The sequence below is a fragment of the Dermacentor silvarum genome, chromosome 1, assembly GCF_013339745.2.
Source record: "Dermacentor silvarum isolate Dsil-2018 chromosome 1, BIME_Dsil_1.4, whole genome shotgun sequence".
Lineage (NCBI taxonomy): Eukaryota > Metazoa > Arthropoda > Arachnida > Ixodida > Ixodidae > Dermacentor > Dermacentor silvarum.
The window spans coordinates 292,034,702-292,056,378 of NC_051154.1; the positions used below are offsets into that span (position 1 = coordinate 292,034,702).

At 47.0% G+C, this 21,677-nt stretch overlaps 1 protein-coding gene across 1 annotated transcript in view; it reads left to right on the forward strand.

The window, feature by feature from the left end:
* The first annotated feature begins 408 nt into the window (after positions 1-408).
* The window catches only part of LOC119437219 (uncharacterized), a 38,790-nt gene continuing 17,521 nt past the window's right edge, over positions 409-21,677 (forward strand). Inside the window, exons 1-6 of the mRNA XM_037704265.2 lie at positions 409-500; positions 2,122-2,182; positions 4,679-4,785; positions 7,695-7,758; positions 13,008-13,118; positions 21,240-21,346. Coding sequence (XP_037560193.1) covers positions 474-500; positions 2,122-2,182; positions 4,679-4,785; positions 7,695-7,758; positions 13,008-13,118; positions 21,240-21,346 — 477 coding nt within the window. The 5' untranslated portion in view covers positions 409-473. The remainder of the gene's footprint in view (positions 501-2,121; positions 2,183-4,678; positions 4,786-7,694; positions 7,759-13,007; positions 13,119-21,239; positions 21,347-21,677) is intronic.

Consider the following 21,677-nt stretch of genomic DNA (forward strand, 5'->3'; position numbering starts at 1 on the left):
TTATTACATGGAAGGTGTTGCAAATCTGAATATACTTACCCCGAACGAGTGGAGTGACGCGTTTCTGCGACTAACAGGCGCATTGCACTGCTTGCACTCGCAGCCAAAACATTGTATGATGTATACCGGAAGCGCGTATGGCACAGATAATACACGCATTGATGCAACTTTGTGTAGCAATAATGTAATAAGTGAAGTAGTTATCCCATTTAAATTACCATAGATGAAACACAACTGCAGTGCCACACGCACGGATTGAGACCTTCATGATCATACTACCTTTATAGATTGCGCAGGGTTACCTGTGAATTAGGAAATGGATTATAGAATGGCTGCTTCCCCATACGCCTTTGTGCTAGCGATTGGCAAGTGTAAGAGTACTGTCTGCTGTTTTCTTAATTGCAGAGGTTGACGAGGTGAATCCATTAGGGCAGTCTCCTCTGATCCAAGGAAGGCGCCACGCGCTCTCTGACATGGCGAGCAACACTTGCTCCGGAGGCGTGAGTATTGTTCTTACACGCAGCAATGAAACTATTGTAGGCTTATTGCTTGTATAGTTGGGGCATTCCTGTCAACCTGCAGGCGTATCTGGGATACAGCTTTCGGTCGGAGTTTTACAGAAAACTGGCCTGATGGAATGAGCAACAAGATTACAGTGCGAACTGGAAGGTTGTGTATGAAAATGATAGTATATCATCATTATCTCTTAAACTAGTGATTACATGCAAATTCACTTGTCACCTCTCACCCAGATCATGCACTGCATAGCTGTCTCACTGTACACCTTACTTCCTGTTGAGGTTGAGGTCATGTTGAGGTTTCTTCACCAGTAAATGCGATTTTCTTTTTTTTCTTTTGTCGCAAGTGCAGTAGATGTCCTCTAAGGGGCACATTAGGGACCCTGGAAATCTGTTTTGTAAGGTCATCTTAATAGCCACCATCTGTCTTCTGGCTCAAGATTGGCAACAAATATTTGTGAACACAAAAGCATCTACTTGTAAGAGAACTTCTTGCTGGGCAAGTTTGTATCTATTGATTATAACTTTTCTAAGCCGCCAAATAATACGCAGCATCAAACAGAAGACCACGGGACAGAGCGCCACTCACAACTGCTTGCTTTGTATTCTTCCCGCATGTACTCTACTTGTTCGCACAGTTGTAAAATACAAGAGTTGTATTTTACAACTGTGCGAACAACTTTAGGCTTCCACTTACTCTCCGAATAAAATTTTTATCATGCAGTACATCGCAGCGTTACTGTGCGTATACAGGGTGTCCCAACATTCATGCACTAAGATTTTAAAATATGCAAATGCCACGCAGCTGGACAGAACCAAATAATCTTTGCCGTCGCTTGGAGATACTCAGATTATTTATAGCATTCTACCTAGTTGCGTACGTGTTAATTAATCAACTTCTCAAATATTGTAATTACATAAAAAGTGTCAATGAGAAAATTGTAGAGCAAGATAAAAAGCTCCCGATACAGCTTTCTGTTGCCAAATACATGCTAAATTAGTGTTTTTCCGAGCGTGAAAGAAGGCCGCGAATACACGCAAAGTGCGTTGAGCGGCTAGTCACGCTGTCATTTTGCGTGTATCCGTGGCCTTCTTTCACGCTCGCAAAAACGCTTTTATGTAGCACGTATTGATCAACAGAAAGCTGTATTGGGAACATTTCATATTGCTCCAGAATTTTCTGACACTTTTCATCTAATTATAATATTTGTGAAGTTCAATAATTATCACTAATTATGTAACTAGGCAAAATGCAAAAAATCTGAGTATCTCCAAGAAAAGGCAAACATTACCTTGGTTCTGTCCAGCTATGTGACATTTGCAAATTCTTAAATCTTGGTGCATGATAGTTGGGACACCGTGTATATATATGTACTCAGATTGGCTTGTCACTCAGATTTTTTTTTCCAATTTCCGGCCATCTAGCTTTGGGAATTTTCACTTGTATTTTTGCATGAACCCACGTGAAGCCTTGTCTGTATGTTGTTTGAGATCGACCTGTTGAATGTTCATCACTACTGACAATGATTCTACGAAATGAGGTAGAACGATTTGGGGCCGTTCCATGCTCCCCATGGCTGTATCGTCGACACCCTGTTTGCAGACTCCCAGCGAAAAGACAAGCAGCGTGGACCAAAACCCATCGCCAACAGGCTGCTCCAGCGGTGAGCTCATTGTCTCAACAGATCTGCGGAGCATGGTTATCACTAATGTGAAACTCTAAATCAGTTTTGACTGATCGTGGTATTTTTCTTGCAAAACTGTCATTTTAACTAATCTTGCAGGTTAACTGTACTGTTTTATACATAACAAGCTACGTTAAGAAAGCTAATGAGACTTCTTTACTGGTCACCAATAAATTCCATTTCGCGTATGAAAGAAAAATATTAATCTGTCATGTAATTCCGTGTAACATTAAGTGTTGTACTTTTAGATCGCAGAATGTGACGTAAAATATTACATGGAAAGTTTTGATGATCGGAACTTGTTTACATATGAACAACCAGAGGGGCATGTTATTGCGAGCACCGGCCACAACGCATCGCTGACGCTCGCGAACAAAACATATTCGTACCTCGAACACTGGAAAAACAAAGATGCACGAACGAGATTAGGTACGACCTTTCGTTTACAAGGTGCATTGGTAAATACGAAGTAGTTCTGTAGAAAACGTCTCTTATCAAGACTGCACTACAAAGTGCAGTCTATAACCGCACTAGATGCGTAGCTTCTACGGCGTTCTGCAAAGCTGCAGTGGTAATGATTTTATAATTAACTTGTTAACCACTTTTAAGTAGAACACGAGATGATGCATGTACCTTGTGGTTATCGGATGCTACCATCCCAGACCATTGCTTCTGATGGGCACTACCTGATCTCGTGAGGTCACGCTGGGGAACGCAATGGCTCTCAGTATTCCAGGTCCTGCGTAGTTTTCCACAGGTGATAACAGTATTGTTTTTTCCCTTTCTGTTATAGATTTTTTCTTTGTGAGCTCTTCTGGACGCATCCGCACATATTTCAAACATTTAATTATCATACCTGCCAAGTCTCCCGAATTACCCGGGACACTCCTGGATTTGTACCATTTCTTCCGGTTGTACGGCTGGCAGGAAAATCTCCCGGAAATTGCTGTTGTGTCCCGTTCCCGCGTCCAGCGCTTTGTCAGGCCACATTGGCAAAAAAATCCAACCCAATCTAATGTATCATCACATCCATCATTTGCATCATACTGAAGGCTCTTAAGCGGCAACGGCTCTCGTGCTTGAAAGCTGTTACTGCGCTGACCGTTGACGTTGCGCCGCACCAAGCTCTGCCGAATACACACCTTTAGATAATGAAGTTCGGCTGGGAGTATTTGACAATACCCACATTGTGGGGGGGGGGGGTGTTGTGTAACTGACTGATCCCCCCCTCCGTTCGGAAGATCTCCCGGATTTAGTTTCTCCAAACTTGGCAGCTACGAATTATGCACAGATGTAGCTGTATGTCTGTATCCTTCTCAGACTAGGTTTCTTGTGTGGTCCAATATTTCATTGCAGTTAGCCTTAAAAAGCCGTAAATGTCACGTAGCACGTTACAAATGAGGACAAACACGGAATGGAACTTGACACACTTGGCTATAAAGGCCAGCTGCAACAAAAATTGGGGTTTTAGTTTCAAGTAAGAGTGGATGAGTTGTGGAAGGCTCTAAAAAGCATTGATACCAAAGCTGAAAATAGCTGTCATCTCAATTCACGGAAAATGATGCAGAACCTGAAAGGAAAGTTGAGAAACAGCGCAGTGCCTAGGAAATGACCTCCGAGACCAGGAGGAACTCGTGGAACGCCATAAAACTTTGAACAATGTTTTCGGGTACTTGTCACATCCGCTAATCACCAGGTAGCTACGTATTCTTAGTTACTAGTTGAAGGCTGCTAATAAGAAAAATGGAGAGCTACTAGCCTTGCAGCTTTGCTAAAGTTGCTTCAATAGTATACTTATATAACTCATCAGTAACCAATATAGCTGCTGTGAAATTTTGTTCCAGCTGGCCTTTTTAACTCGTGTGAGTCCGAGGCTCTTGATCATCCATAAAAATTCCAGTATAAACCATCTCGGGACGCCTTTCGATGTTAATACTATTAACCTTGAAGCGATGGAGCGGCACTTGGTATTGTCGCCGCCTAGCACATTTTGTATGAGGCATGCATTTCAGCCGGGCTCCTCTCTTGCGTTTGTGCCTGTTGCATGTCTGAATGTACATTGAGATAAGAGTGTCTGAATACATATGGCGCAGGTATGGCTCATCGAAAGAACGGCAATACCTAGCTGCACATACTCGGTAACCCATGTTGGCGTGAAAGTCGTTCAGTGAAGAGCGGCACATATCCATGCTCACATACCCAGTAACCCAAGTTGGTTCGGCAGTTGGTTTCAAACCTTGCTTCCTCAGCACAGCAGCCACTTGCTCTCAGAACACCATGGACCACCTAGTGGCCAAGTTGGTGTGAAAGAGGTTAGATGCGAACAGACAGACACAGACAGGTAGACATTCCGCAAACTGTGTGAAGTTCCCCAAGAATGCTAATCGCATTAAAACGATGCAGACAGGTTCAATGCACATGTCAAGCAAACAACATTGTGGGAAGCTTTTGTCGAATTTTATTGTCTTTCTGCAGATGGGACCAAGCTGCGGCCTGTGGAAGTTCGCAGTGCATCCGCGCGGACATGCCTGAACTACCCCAGTCCCCAACCGGTGGCGCCCATTCCGGCGGGCATTGCTCAGGTGAGTTTCCTTATTGTGCCACCACAATTTTAACATTTGATTTGCTTGCTTCATGTGAACGGGTACAGACAGCACTGTACTTAACCGTGTGTTTCGGTGGTGAAAACCTGGCACTTTCTGCATGGTGTCGTTCGTTTCAGAAAGTGCGGGTGAAATTAGGGCCCAGTTCCTGAACATTTTGCACCACTGATTTTGTCAGTGCCAGTGTCGTGCAACAACAAAGCAGCAGACGATTTCGCCAGCGCCTTGACATAAGACAACACAAGCAATATGACTGTTCTGCTAAATGGTGCACTGACAGAAATTGCGCCATCAATCGGCAATGACAGCTATGTCCATGAGATAACTCATCATGAGAGAGGTTGCACAACCTTGGAAATTTGACACATAAATAATACTCCGTCTTTTTCCACATTTTTTTCTGGTCAGGAGCTGTAAAAGGACTGCAGGGAAAAACCCCACTTATAAGGATACACATTACAATGAGCAGCCTATGGATCAACAACTTTTATGTTTTCTATGGTGAAATACTAAACCGCTTACTACAGTGCAGTCGCGCCGCATATCGGTTATAAATAATAAATCTGGCTACTGGGTGTCTGCGCCGAAGAGAAAAGGAACTCAATAATCAGGGGAAACATTTTTAAAAATTCGATTCGTCGCACCTGCCTTGGTGCTGCACACCTTTGTCACATCATCCTTTAGATCACCAGCCTCGCATGCCTTTCTCCTATCCCCCTTTCTTCCCTACGATGTCGGCGCAGTAAACTTATGTATCGGAGGGGTGGAAGGAGACTGGAGAGGGGTGCATGAGGCCTGCGATGGCGCTTTGATGTCCTCATCCGTAATTTTGAATAGAGCACACGTACGACCCGCCGGGGAGGCTCAGTCAACTAACGCGTTGCGCTGCTGAGCCCGAGATCGCGTGATCAAATCCCAGCCGTGGGATTCGCCCGTGTGCTTGCGTTGTATTGCACGTTTAAGAACCCCAGGTGGTCAAATTTATTCCAGAGCCCTCCACTACGGCGTGCCTCATAAAGAACTGGTTTTGGCACGTAAAACCCCAGAAAGACGCACACGTATGACTCGCACAATCACTTGCCGGCTGGTGAAATTCCTATATTTGGCAGATGTCGCAAAAGGCCGACTGTCCTCTCTGTTCGTTTGGAGTGTCGGGAAGCAGAAGCTGAGAGAAAGAGGCACTTTGGTATACCGGCCGCATATCCCAATACAACGGGCAATGTTTCTTAGCACAGAACTGTTCGACACGAAATCTGTTTTACACTTTTTAAATATCCATACACTACACATTATCAGCTCAACAGGTATGTAACACGGCCTCTGATCAGAGACAGCTGCTGTGATAGTTGCATATATTTTGCACGTCCCTCCAAGTTCTTGCGTTCAAGGGCTCTGGCGAGGCAGTAAAGCTGCTTTTAAACTAGAACCACTTAGGATTTTTAAACCATGTAATCTTCCCATTGCATTGTAGCACATCTTTCGTGTTTGTAGCACACCTCATTGCAGTCATTGTCATATTTTAGTACATACTATATACAGTAAAACCTCGTTCATTCGGATTTCAAGGGACTGAAAAAAATGTCCGAATTAACCGAATGTTGAATTATCAAGGGTATCATGAAAACAATAAACTGCCGGCTACGTCAACAGCTTTATTTACTGAATAATTCGGCAAACCCTGGTATTTTGCATAAAAGCAGTGCCGAAGTTACAATTCTCGTCATCTCGTGACTGATTTGCACTCGCAGCAGCAAAGGCCTCACGAATTCGCAGCGCGGCCGCGGCACGCGTCTTCTTCTGAGACATGCTTTTAACTACCGCGAGCACAGCCCGACTTTTTTTTCGGCAGTGTCGCCAGGTCACCGCCTATCGCGATGTGGACGGTGTTCTTCATCCTCTTGCCCTGAGTAAAAACGAAACTACTGTTTGCCACAACCGCTGCGGACGAAACCGTGGCCGCCGTCAACACGATCATAGACTGCGACTACGCAGTCATGGCCAACATGGTAAATGCAAGAATAAACGCTTTGTTTCATGGTTTCCGCCATGAAACCTTTGAACCATATTTGAACCTAGCACCAGTGAAATCCATAAATAATTATTTTTGTACCTTTTTGATATAGATTGGTCCAGTAGCCGTCATGCTCCATAATAGGCATGGCCAAGAGCATATTATTCCATGAGGACAATAGGCATATGTGGTGCTGGAGTTTCAAAAAATTGCAAGAGAGAGCAGGGGAATCTGTCAAGTACAATTGTAGGCACTCAGCTGCATGTACTCTGCTCACGGAATGAAATGTGACGGATATGTTCAAGTAAATTGCCAGATAGGGGCAAATGAAAAGGCGATGTGATGTCTCTACACATCTCATCTCTAAAGGTTATGTAAGTGTAAGAGCCAAAATTGCACTGATGTAACATGATCTTGAGAAAGCCTAAACAAAGGTGTGTGTAATAGTTAGCCTTATATTGACTCTTTTCATTCCACGAGTACATAGTACAGAAGTGTTTGGCTCGGATGTTTCTCACAGCCCTGTCTACTCACCGGGCAGGCTTCTGACGCATTGTGTTGCAGGAACCCTCTAAGGGGTCTGGTCCAGCCAGGTCCTAGGCGCCAAAATTCACAATAGAAAGTGAGCCACTAGAACTGAAATTTCCGAGATCTCTTTTTCGCACCAATATGTAGGCTATCTCGCTTCACAAATCAATATTTTGGTCACGTAACTTTAAATGTAATTAAGATTTATTGCCGAGGGTCGAGTTCAAGCAACGAAAATCATGAGAGAAAAAAATTCATCCCAATCGAGTAAATACGGTACTAATCAAATAAAGTTAGGTGGTTATAGCAAAGGCTCTTTTCTTGACTGAGTGTTTCCTGCTGTCTGCAGAGCCCCGAAGAGAAAGCTGGGAACCTTTCCATGGAAGTGATGCACACCAAGCTCGACTGCTCCGGTGAGCCATGAACTTGTGAATTCTGCACTGAAGCCTCGCTTCTTGGTCTCAATTTATTTCATTTCAATTCATTTCATTCAAGGTATGCAGCATAAAAGTACACTGACTGTTTTAGACGCGCTTGTCTCACTGTTGTCCTGGTACTAACGATGTCTATTTGGCACCTTGACTCATTACACTGTCTAAGTGTCTGTGCGATTCTGCTGATGAGCATGAATGTACTTGTTCAGTTTTTGTCCATGGTCACTGCATTTCATTGGGTGGGGTGTGCATAAATGTTTATGTAGAAAGCTTTGCATGCCCATTGCAGAACTTGCCGCGGTGGCTTAGCAGATTTTGTGGTACGCTGCTAAGTACGAGGTTGCAAGGTTGATTCTCAGCCACGGTGGTCGCATTTGGATAGGGGTGAAATGCAAAACGCTTGTGTACCTAACTTTAGACGCATGTTAACACTTTATTGATCGGTGTCTCCTGCAGGCAACATATTATAAACCTTTTTTCTCGCCCAGTTTTCGTATTGAGTACGAAATTTCTGGCTGAATGTCTTCGGACAGCACTGAATGACAAGCAGCCATAGTCGTTTGTTGGTTTAGAGCAGGATCAAAGGACGAGGAAGAAATTTGGCATGACACTTGCATTCTTTTGACAGCACGGTCAGTCGACACACCGATTCAAGGTCCCCAGCTGCAGTGGTGTCACACATGTGACATGAAGCAAATGTAAAGTACACCTCTGGTTCACACATCATGAGAGCTGTCCGTACAAACTGAAAACGAAGCCTTAGATGGCTTGGCGTGAAGCCCACTTCCAGTTTTCTGCCTGGTGTGTCCCCTCTACTGCTGAAAGTTTCCTCAAAATATTTTTTATTTTCTTTGAGTATGCATATTCTCGATGTGTTTCGCGCATTTATGTAGAAAATCATTTTGAGGGTGTGTATATCTGCTGTCATTAGAATTAAAAAAAACATATGGTGAAATTTGATTCGGAGTGTCTCCTTGCAGCGTGCCTTATAATCAGATCGTGCTTTCGGCACGTAAAAACCAGATTTTTAAAATTTTCCTGTTGCCTTTTATTCCTTGAGCGCTGTACATGCATGTATGCACAATATGGTAAAATATTATTTGATTGCAATATCGTAGTGTTCCTGTTCAAAGCCTACAAATAAGGCTGCATTGCACATTGGTGCCTCATGCTTTCGCCCTAATATTACTTTGCAGCAAAGCTGTTAGTGCATCTAAAAGGGCTTCAAAGCGTTACGTGCATGTTGCCCTGTGTCCTGGTAGAAGTAAATTTGCAGAGTTTACATTTGAAGGAAATGGGGGCGTGCTAAAGGTGATGTGTGGGCAGTTCAAAACTTGTGGGTTACTGACGGGCTTTGGGGATAATGTTCACGGACTCACTTCCTGCGTCTGACGGGAAGGGGAGCTTTACGGGACTAGCCTCCCGACCCTTTCGTTCCCCTTTCGAATCCAACAGGGACTTTTCAAAAAAGTTGTTTTATCTCTCTCTCTCTCTCTCTCAAATGTTTTTCAGCAGTACCTAAAGCACATTAAATGTTTTAGCGGCGTTCCAAGAGAACCAAATGCAGCACCCAGTTATAATTTGCAGGCAACGTGGGCATAATGTGGCTTATGTGTGAGAAAAGTCTTAAGGCCACAGTTTATTACAGGCTTTTGAAAAAAAATGTAATACAAATACAGTTAAATCTCGACGTAAGAAACTTTAAGAGACCGCGGCAAGTTGTTCATTATTCTGAAAGGTTGTTATAGTGAAACCCCAAAATTAACCATTCAGCCCATTAACCCATCAGTTGGCACCTTATGAGCTATCCTCAGAGAGGCCCTGTCCAGTCTGTACTCTAGGAGAAGAGTGTGGAGGAAGAGCATGGTATATTTAGCTGTAGAGGCCATGTTGTCGGGGCACAATTGCGGTGTTATGGTGGTGTGTGCTTGCATGTGTGCTGTTCCGTATATCTTGTGTTTTGATCCGCCGTGTGTTAGCTGGACGGTGCTCTTCCGGCTGTTGTTGTGGACAGGTGGCACTTGAAATGAGCGCACATATATCGCTGTACACCACATACCGCACTGCGGCCAGACAAAGGACTATCTGTGAGCATTTTTGCCGTCTTCAGTAGATTCACGCTAACGTGCCATCATGCTGAAATCACATTGTTTCAGAATCTGTATGATAAACACCTTACATGTCAGTGACAGTTGTGCAGTGTGCCTGCTTTTGACGGCGGACGATGCATTTTTGGCACGCCGAAGAGTCGTGTGGAAGGAGGGGAAAGAAGCAGCTGCTGTGAGTAATAAAGGAACCAAACCTTGCTTACCACAGACATGTTACCTCTGCGCCTGAGTGGTGCAGGTAAGTGAAGGTTGGCGTATTGAATGCAAGAGCGAACAATGCTCGACAGAAGAACGTAAGCCAGCACGCACTTCAAACGGCTGATGGTTGCATGCAGCAGGCCCGATCAACGCGCTAGCTGCATTCATACGCGTGTGTACTGCTCGCACCACGCAGTGGCAGGCCGCCTCGTCGGCAAGCTGTAGCTCGTCGCATCTCCACGATACGAGGCTGCCGAAAAGTTGTTCAGCAAAGCAAAACAATGCTTCAGGCCACGGCTGTCATAAGTGTCTGTTCCCGTAACCGCCTTGCGAGCATCCTGAGTTGCCTTTCAGTCGTTGGACTGCAGCTTAATTTGAAGTGCCACTTTGCCGCCCGCCGGCTTACCATCGTAGGCCATGTTGTCAACAAGGATGGTGTACTTCCCGACCCTGCAAAGCTTTGCGCCGTTGCCGAGTTCCCCAGGCAATCTACGCTGCAAGAACTCCATAGCTTTATAGGCCTGTGTTTGTACTTTTGCCGATTCGCGCGTAATTTCACCCCCATAATTGCCCCTTAAAGCAGCTGCTTGTCAACAGCCAAGGCATCTCGGCATGGTCTACAGCTTGCGACGACTCATTCACCACATTACGCCATCTTTTGCTATCCCCACCTATTCTATTCAACTTTGATCCCGGTGCTCCAACAGAAATCCACACGGACACTAGTGGAGTAGGCCTCGGCGCTATTATTGCCTAGCGCAAGTCTGGCTTCGAAGAGTACGTCATTTCTTGCGCCAGCCGCAGTTTCACCAAATTGGAAACTAACTATTCTGTCGCCGAAAAAGAATGTCTTGCAATCGTTTGGGCTATCACCAAATTTCGCCCTTACGTATATGGCTGTCCGTTTCACGTCATGACACCGCGCCCTGTGCTGATTGTCGTCGTTAAAGCACCCCTCTGGTTCCCTATACAGCTCGTTGTGCGCTTCGTCTACAGCACCATGACATCCGTGTTGTCTACCGGTCAGGCCGTAAGCATTCGGATGCCGGCGCTCTTTGGCGCTCCCCACTGCCTGATGAGTATGGTGCTGTGTGTCTGTCCCCAGCTACAATTCTTCGTCTCTTAAATTCGCCGACATGTCAGCTGAGCAACGCCGGGATCCTTGGATAGCCTCTCTTCTAGAGTATTTATCTCGGCCGTCACCGCGCAACACAGACCTCTCGCTTCGGTGCATTGCTCGCCATTTTGCCATCCGCGAAGGGCTCCTGTATTGTCGCAGCTACCTATCTGATGGCCGTAAATGGTTGCTAGTGATCCCTCGCGATCTACGTTCCGACATCTGTGCCTCTTTCCATGCAGATCCCCAATGCGTCCATGCCGGTGTACTAAAGACGTACGCACGCCTATGGCTTCGATACTACTGGCGCGGAATGTACCGCTTCGTTCGGCAGTACATCCACTCGTGCTCCAAGTGCCAACGCTGCAAGAGCACACCTCACAAGATAACAGGGCCACTCCAACCATTTCCTTGTCCCTCCCGGCCTTTCGACCGTATCGGCATTGATTTGTACGGCCCTCAACCGTACACTCCAGATGGCAACCGCTGTATAATCTTCCAAACTTCAGCGTTTTCGGCCGCCGCAGAATGTGAAGTCGTCTTGTTCATCCTTCACAACCTATTCTTCGACACGGTGCACCTTATGAGCTACTGAGTGACTGCAGTCGTTCATTCCTCTCCGCAGCTGTAGAAGGCCTCCTCCAGGAACGCAACATTGTCCATAAAACTGCAAGCGCATATCATCCGCAAACCAACGACATGGCTGAACGCTTATCGTACTCTCGGCGACATGCACGCCATGTACGTTTCCACTGACCACACTAACTGGGACCACATCGTTCCCTTTGTTACGTATGCTTACAATATCGCCACTCAGTCTACCACGGGATTCTCTCCCTTCTTTCTTCTTTATGGTTGCGAACCATCCTCGCTTATGGACACAATTATTTTGTATCGCCCCGAGGATTCAGAATCTACGATTCTTTCCGAAGTCGAAGAATGTAGTCAGATCGCGCGCTCACTAACTACACAAGACCGTGCCAGGCAGAAACATAGTCGTGATGCAAGCTTGTCTTTTCCATCACATTCACCTGGAACGCTGGTGTGACTCCATGCTCCCACCTCCACTCCCGGCCTTTCCACAAAATTCAGCTCAAAATATGACTGCCTTTACCGAGTTCTACGACAGACGTCCCGAGGCAACTTACGTTCAGGCCAGGCCTATTCAGCCATCTACGCACCAACGGTGTCACGGACGCGAAACTGTTCATGTCGACCGACTGAAGCAGCACTACAACGCCCCGGTGCTGCCCATTCCATTGTTCGCCAGGACAGCTACGTTTTCGCTGGGGAGTGATTGGAGTTACAAATATGGGTGCCAGCAGAAGCCGAAGAAGACAGTTGTTGTTGGTGCTTGCATTCGCTCCGCTTGGCTGTTGCCTATTTCTGTGCATTCATATAAACGCCGAGCGCATCTAACCTTAAACGCGTACTATCAGTTATAATATATTGAAATTTGTTATGTCGAGGTTTAACTGCAAGTATCCATCGATTGCTTATGTACACACTTGATATGAAAGCTTTAGACAATTTCCACAAACCTTTTTCAAATTTATTTCAATAAAACGACCGACTTCGGAACGTTTGCACATACTGTTCCATCTATTGTGTCATTTATACCTTGACACAACTTTTGCCATCTGATGCACATGCCACTAATTTCTGCCATGTACTACCACTGCTGGAACCCAATGCCATTTGATGCAGAAGGTGTCATTATCTGTGGCAAGAGGGTTAGTCTTGTTAAAGTCTTGTTAAGTCCTTGCAAAGTCTTGTTGAAGCAGTGCCCTGGCTCTTCTCTGCAGATGAGCTGTATGTGCTGTCGGACGAATCTTCCCTGGCTGTGGCAGATGATGCTCTGGAGGACAGCGAGCTGTCGTCCATCGCTACGCCTGGCATGGATCATCTTGTTGAAGGTGCGGCTTTCCATTCTCGGCCTCGGCTTGGTTGTGTGCTTAGTATTCCGTCATTCATTGATCTGACATTATGCTCCTATTGCCGAGCACAGATAGATTCAAAAGAATGGCAGCTGGTACAGAACGCCCTATATTTTCATACGAGGGTTATAGTAACTTTCTTTGTTCCCTTCAACTTGAGAATACATTTTTTGGCTAAGTCTTTAAGACAGAGTTGTGTAATCTCGTCAAGCTGCACGTCGCACTCGACGACCTTGCGCCCAACTGGCATGGATGCAGAAAGGATGTGCACACGAAACTTGCGTGCAGTGTGTTGGCAAACACATACAGGCACAGCAAGCATCCCAGCACTAGGATGGGTGGGTGCGACAACGTCTCCGAAGCAAACCGTACACCGAAGCAGACCACGTGCAAAAACAGCAGCTGAAACGTTACAAATGAAAACAAAAAAAAACAGATCCTGCGTGAAGTAATTACAGTAAAACCTCGGTAATTCAAATTTCACAGGAACGCAAAAAATATCCGTATTAACTGAATGTCGAATTACCGAGCGTATCGATAAAACAATAAGCAAATGCTTACTACGTCAGCATGCCTTTATTTATTGAATGAATGAGCAAATCCTGTTGCTATTTTGCACAAAAGCAGAGTGGAAGGCGGAATTCTCGTCATCTCGTGACTCATTGGCTTTCGCAGGGGCCATCGAGGCCTCGCGACTTCCTTCGCAACACGGCCGCGGCGCGCGCCCTCATTGGCGACACACTTTGCACTACCACGCGCAGATCCCGATTATGTTTTCGGCACTGAGCTGATCACCAACAGATTGTCCATCCATCGCGATGTATCCGGTGCTCTTCATCCTCGACAGCAGGGCACCGAGTCAAAACGAAAGAGCTGTTTACCGCAACCACTGCGGGGAACACCACGGCCGCTATTGAGGCGATTAGGAAAGGCGACGTTAGCGGTGCTGAAGGCACGCAGCCGACGCACGCACCGAGTCAGAACGCAACTACCGTTCGCTGCAACAACTGCGGACAAAACCGCGGTCGGTCGCTATTCATGCAATCATGGATGGCGACTATGCAGGTTTTTAGGCACGTGGCCGACGTGCGTTCCGAGTGAAAACGAAACTATTTGCCACAACCACTGCGCAAGAAACTGCGGCCGCTATCGATGTGATCATGAATGACGACTACGCAATTATGAAAGCTGTTAGCTGAGGGACTAGTGGCACCTGTCGGCAAGCGAAACAAATACTTCGAGCGAGTGGCGCGTGAGGCGGGAAAAGGGACATCACGTGACGACGAGCGTTCGAGGTGTGAAGACGCGCCCGCCGAGATGCTGATCATGTAATGTGTATCCATCGTTAAGAAATCAAGTTCTTTTTGGTCATCAATCGTGCCATCATATGCGTCAACCACTGACATGGCGACGAGGACTCGTTAACGATACCAAAGTGGACAAGTAACTGGAAAACATGCAAGATTAAACGCGAGCGAACAACGACGGAAATGGCAAGTGACTTGGAGGCACAGGCAATGGGGCCATGACGCGACGAGCACGCAGCACGGCTGAACCAACGATGGTGTGAAGACAAATACTGAACGAGGTCAACGGCGCGGGACGAGAGCGAATCGGAACGTCCCTGGCCTCCACGGTGTCAGCGAAAGACGTCCCATTGCCGAAACGAAGCACAGCGTGCAACGACCGAACAGCCACCATGGCGGATCGTGACGACGAAGTGGAGCACTCAACACTCAACGATGAGTACGGGAGTGACGAGCCAGGCGGAGACGAGCAACGAAGCTGATTCTTCGCCGAAACGCATAACACAACACGAACTGTAAACGCGAGCGGCACAGAAAGAATACGAAACGCTCACCGACACCTGCAACGCATAAAACGCGGCAAGTACGCACTAAGTGATCACGACATCGTGGACTGGTTAATTCAGGGTGTGCAATTGGGAAGTGCAAGGCCCGTGCTCGCGGCTTTCCACGACCTGAGGAAAGGGAGCGTGTCGGAATTCATCAACTACGCAAGACAATTGGACAGGCACATGACTTCGACGAGAAGCGACAGCAAATACGCGAAGACATCCCCACGGAACGGGCCACAAAAAAAAGATGCGAGAGATGATCACCAGCAAGGCGAGCCCACGAGACTTCCCGCGGACATTTGCGCTCACTGCCTGCAGCGGAGCCACCGCGCGAAGGATTGACCTAGACCTGACACACGCACATTAGAGGAGGACGACGAAAGGAAGAGCGAGCAGCGCACCAACCGCATCGCGACGGTGCGCTCGGAGGATAACGTAATCCTCGTGTCCACGAAAATCAATGGCGTAGAGAAGCTAGCACTATGGGACACGGGATCAACGGCGACTCTAATATCGTCAACGTTTGCAGAGCAGCATAAATTCGATGTTGTGCTAGACACGGAGTGGATACTCAAGGGACCATTCGGAGGCTCAACAGCTCCCGTCGGAGCAACACAAGGGCAGATCGCCATCGAGAACGCAATTGCAACCATCGATGTAAAAGTGGTCAACGACTTGCCACACGATGCTGTCATAGGGACTGACTGGATACAGTGCATCACATTTGATTACATTGAGCGATACACGAACGGAATACATACGCTTGAATGGATAGCCAAAACCGGTTCACAAGAAGCGCCAGAAACGCAACGCGAGAAAAATGACATCCCATAACAACCGCTGCTGAAGAATGAAAACGAAGTTGCTAAAGCAGTGTGCGGAACTGTCACCGCGAACAGTTGCCACAAGCAAGGGAGTCCCAAGCTTCCTTCACCGGAGGAAGTGCGACACGCGATCTCACAAGTGCAACCGGCAGACTTCGCCAAGGATGAAACAGAAAGGATGAGGTCAGTGCTGAATGCAAACATTAATTTTGTTACAAATCCCAGCAGGGAACTAGGTCTATGCACGCATGCCGAGCACACGATTGACCTCAACGACGATAAACCAGTTCGTATGCAACCATATACGACGAGTGATGTGAAGAGAAAGTTCATAAGGGAAGAAACGGAGGACTGGCTGAAAAAGGGCATCATCCGCAAGTCGAGGTCAACATACGCCTCACCTGGGATTGTTGCGGACCAGCCACACCACGAATCGACACCGAAAAGAATGTGCGTCGACTATCGTTTTCTGAATGTGAAAACTGTGAAACGGGCTCACCCAATGCCAAGAATCGACACACTACTCCTGCAAAGTGTCAGGATCGCGACTTTTCTATAAACTTGACGTGAAGAAAGCGTTTATCAGTGTCCCAATACGCGAAAGCGACATTGAGAAAGCAGCATTTGCGACTGAAGACGGACACTTTGAGCCAACACGCTTAATTTTCGGCTTGTGCAGAGCACCGTCAACTATGCAGAGCATCATGGATGAAGGCCTGCAACCGCTCATCGACAGCGGACACGTCATTGTGTATATGGACGATATATGCATCTTTACCAACGACACTGAGCAACACATCCGAACCGTGAACGATATTCTGAAGACTCTGACAGACCTTACCCTACGAGTGGACTTTAGAAAGTGCACTTTTGCTGCTGACTCTATAAGTTTCCTTGGGTACATAACTTCAAGAGATGGAGTTGCCACAGACCCACGACAGACGAGTGTTATAAAGAACTACGGGCAACCACGCTCGAAAACAGAAGTGTGATCATTCTTAGGGCTGACGTCTCACTACAGGAAGTACATCAAAGAGTACGCGTAGATCGCTCAGCCACTGACGAAGCTTACGAAGAAGGACGAACTACTAACATGAACTGCCGAATGCGAAACAGCTTTGGACACGCTCAAAGAGCGACTGACTGAAGCACCAATATTCGCAAACTTCGATGTGAACTCCCGCCGCAAGTTCACGTCGATGCATCATATACCGCGTTTGGTGCGGTCCTTTCGCAGAAACACGCGGCCGAAACGCGCATTGTGGAATACGCAAGCAAAAAGATGCCTGACTCAGATACGCACAAGCACTTAACAGATTTGGAGGCGATCGCCGTACACTGGGCCGTGACAGACAGATTTCTCCAGTACCTCCAAGGATTGAGGCACCACGAAATATACACCGACAACTGGGCGGTGGCGCACATCATGTCAAAGAAGAATCCGCAGAGGCGATTCGCCCGCATAGTCCTCGACCTAATGTCGTACAACTTCTCGATTCGCCACACGTCAGGCAAGACAAATGTCATCGCAGATGCGCTATCACGAGTCCCAGAGAAGACGCAGAACGTCTTCGTTTTGAAGGCAGAGGACAACCGACTTAGTAGAGCGCAAAGACATGATCCTACGCTTGCTCCGATCATCGATAAACCTCAAGCAGAAACGAGGGCAACACCGTACACGATTGTACAAGACAGACTTGTACACGTGACCACCGACGGAGAACGAGAGAAACACCGGATCGTGGTACCCGAAGGCCTAAAGCAGTCTGTTCTGATGTCTTACCACGACGAGGATGGCCGTGGCGATGCTTCTCGAACACTCCAAAAAATCCAGCAACGTTACTTCTGGGGTAACATGAATCGTGATGTTGAAGAAAACGTACGAGGCTGCCAAACGTGTCAAAGGTACAACGCTCAGACGGGAACACAAACTGGTTCGTTAAACCCGCGCTTGCCAAGGCAGGCACCATTCAACACCATTGCCATGGACCACGTCGGGCCAATTCACACCGAGGACACCAAGTACTTCATAACTGCAGTTTATGTCGCCACGAGGTTCATCATTACGCGTGCTGTACCAGACAAGTCAACGGAACACGTGCTACGCTTCCTCGATGAGAACATTCTATGCACATTCTGGACGCCGAACGCTGTGGTAACGGACAACGACAGAGTGTTCACTTCACGAGCTGCAGCACGTTACTTCACAAAGAGGAGCATCCACCACAGACTGACTGTACCTTACGCACTCGATACGAACGGTCTTGTCGATCGCGCAAATGCAAGAATTCTCACAGCGCTCAGAAAGAACCTAAATGGCAACATGGACCACTAAAGCGAATGCCTAAAGGAAACAACGTTCCAAGTGAACAACCAGCCGCACGTTGGTCTGCACATGTCACCGTTTGAACTGCTGTACAATTACGTGCCCCATCGAACCATCGACAACGAGCTGTCAGCCCCTACGGAACTACAAGACCAAGCAGAAGATTAACCTGAAGAAGCACGAAGTACGTTAACCGACTACTTGCACGAGCTCAAGCGCAAGTACGACGCCAAACACAAACCACAATCTTTCAACGTGGGTGATGAAGTTTGGTATCACAAAGGTACAAGATCAACAAACCAGGGCCAATGTACGACGGACCCTACACAATCACATCGGTGGAGAAAGAAACGTACACCATCTCCAAGAAGGGGACAGAACAAACGAGGCTCGCTACAGCCAGGCAGCTAAAGCATCTCCACACGCAAGCAGATTTCAACGGGACACATTCGCAAGCCATATGCGAAGAAAGTACTGCGGACACGACGAGCGTGGTCAAGTACAAGCGCGAAGTGATACGTGCGTCAAACCACCGCTAAACGATGGTGAACAGATGCCGTTCTGAACAACTGACGATTAACCACGTCGAAAGAAACCGCTGCGATGGCTGGAAGACTACGTCACAGAGTATTGCCAGGACGCGATAGATTGAAGACCCGGCCGTGTTAGCTGAGCGGCACCTGTCGGCAAGCAAGAGAAATACTTCGAGCGACTGGCCTGCGAGGCGGGAAAAGGCACATCACGTGACGACGAGCGTTCGAAGTGTGAAGATGCCCCCGCCGAGATGCTGACCATGTAATCAGTATTCACCGTTAATAAATCAAGTTATTTTTGGTCATGGATAACGTGCCCACGGCCAACGCGATGTTATGCGCGGTGGTAAACGCAAGAATAAAGGCTTTAAAGGCACAAATAGGCGCGAAGCGTTACGGCGTTGCTGTCATTCACGTACGATTTAATTGCGTTTTAAGTTTTAATTGGGCGCTAGCGCCGTATTTACTCTTTTGCGTCGCACGTTTGTGTAACTGCTTGCTCGCCGAGCTCCGAAAGTTGTCCCAATTCACCGATGCGCAGCCAAATACGTCCGAATTAACGAGAGTTTGATTGCATTGAATAATGCATACGCCAGCCGGGACCAAAGGACTAGTCTGAATTATCCAATTTTCCGAGGGTCGAATTAACGAGGTTTTACTGTATAACAATGGTGCTGACCGAAAAAAAGTGCCGTCCCCTGGAGCGTTTTGTCAGCCAAGGAAGTGCAGGCACGCGTCAGACTGGACGATGGCACGCGCTTTGTTTTGAAGTTTCGTTTGATATTTTGCACGTGATGTGTCAGGTGTGTCTCGAAAACATTGTCACATCTTTGTGCGTGTTCATGCGGCTACGCATTTGTGTGATCGGCACCACTCCCTCTGCCTTCGCGAGAGCCAAGTGGTGCGAAGAAACGTGGCTCGTTTCTTCGATCTACGTGGCGAACTGCGCCAGCGGAGACAGCCAACGCAGGGACGCTCTTGTCGACTTTTCAAGGAGACGTCATCACCATCAGCCTATTTCTATGTCCACTGCAGGATGAAGGCCTCACCCTGCGATCTCAAATTACTCCTATCTGGCGCTGATTCCAACTTGCGCCTGCAAATTTCCTAATTTCGTCGCACCACCTAGCTTTCTGCCGTCCTCGAGTGTGCTTCCCTTGTCTTGGTATCAATTCTGTAACTCTAATGAGCCACGCATTACATGGCCTGCCCAGATTCATTTTTTCCGCTTAATATCAATTAGAGTATAGCTTATCCCAGTTTGCTCTCTAACCCACGGCACTGTCTTCCGGTCTCTTAATCGTTAGGCCTACCATTTTTCGTTTCATTGCTCTTTTCGCAGTTCTTAACTTGTTCTCGATCTTCTATGCTAACCTCCAAGTTTCTGCCCCATATGTTAGTGCCGTTAGAATATCATGATTGAACACTTTTCTTTTCAACAACAGTGGTAAGCTCCCAGTTAGGATTTTGCAATGCTTGCCGTATGCGCTCCATAATGCTGTAAGGAGACGTCACTTTTGCGCAAATCTGAAAAAATCTGATCGCCTCCAAGCGACGCTGTGGCCTCAAAGGCAGGTCATTATTCAACTTTTTTTTAAGCTGCTCTGAACCGAATAAGTTTTTTTTTGGGGGGGGGGGGAGGGGGTGATCGTGTTTTTCGCAGTTCTTTGTGAAGCTCTGATGCGAAACATCCGAATGATTTATTAGATTTTACGGACAATTTTTTCTGTCCCCGCGAGGTCTGGAAAACCGGTATTGTATTGTCTACTGTATTGTCTTCTAGCCCAGCCTTCAACCAAGCCATTGTAATGCGAGCACAGCAAGCCTTTACACATTAAGCTTAACAGTTGACCAATCCCTCTCATAGACCGTTAAGGGAGCTACCTTCCAGCATGACACTTGCAGACCATACGGCGGACATACTTGCACATCAGTTTTGTCCATTACCATTAGTGTTGCTAGTAAACATATTTACTGCGCACGCCAGCTTTGCAACCACCTGCATAGTAGCTAGCTTGTAGACTCGCGAGGGAGGGGTGCTCATTCTAACAAGTCGGCAACCTGCAAGTGTTCATTTTACTGATGAAGGCAGAAAGTTAGTTTGTATTGTCATAAATAGGAAATGAACATCAGTCATCATGCTTGTCCTAAGATTCTCCTATCATAAAAACTGCCTTCTGGTATTTCTTCAATTAACACAGGTTTGTTTACATGCCCCACTGAATTACATGCGTTAATATACCTAACGAGTTGTTCTTTGTTCTTACCACATGTATACTGCTAGGAGATCCTGACAACCACTGAAAATGCGGTTGTCACTGAATTGAGTGTGGGGTGTGTTTCAAGGTAACTTGAACGTTTGTTCGAGTTTGTGTTTGGGATCATTATCCTTGGTGCCGAGGGTGAAACGACAAGCACATTTGTTTCAAATAATTTCAAGTCCTTTGCCCTGTCGTAGCACTGCAAAAGGTCAGCTGAGCATGTCAGAGCTCATACAATTCGAAGACGTGTCAGTGCCCCCTTTGATGGGTGTGCTCGATTGCTGTGTTCCTTCCTCAGGACCTCCCGACCACTTAGAGCTTGAGCCTGCGAAGCTCTGCGGCGAAACATCCGAATGGCTTGAACCCGTCCAGGACGTTCCGGTCCCAGAGTTGGAACTCAGTGGGGTAAGTGGAGCTAGTGGTGGTGATGGGTGCAGACTCTGTTCTGGCGCATATATGTCGTATCTCCAGTGTGCAGAATGTCGTGTAGCCTCGTACAACTGTCTCTAGTCATTGGTTCACTTGCCTCGTCGGACAAGCATGGAAACTTGCTGCTAGACGCAGTCTCTGTACTGCTACAGTGGCCGAGCAAGGTTGGAAACGCGCACGCGCATAAATGCACAACCAAGAGTTGGAACGTATGCGACTTATAAGCTGAGCTGGGTAACCATGTAAAGTAGAGAAAAAATAAGTAAACAAAGCACTTGTGAGACCCAAGCTCACAACCTCGCCACTG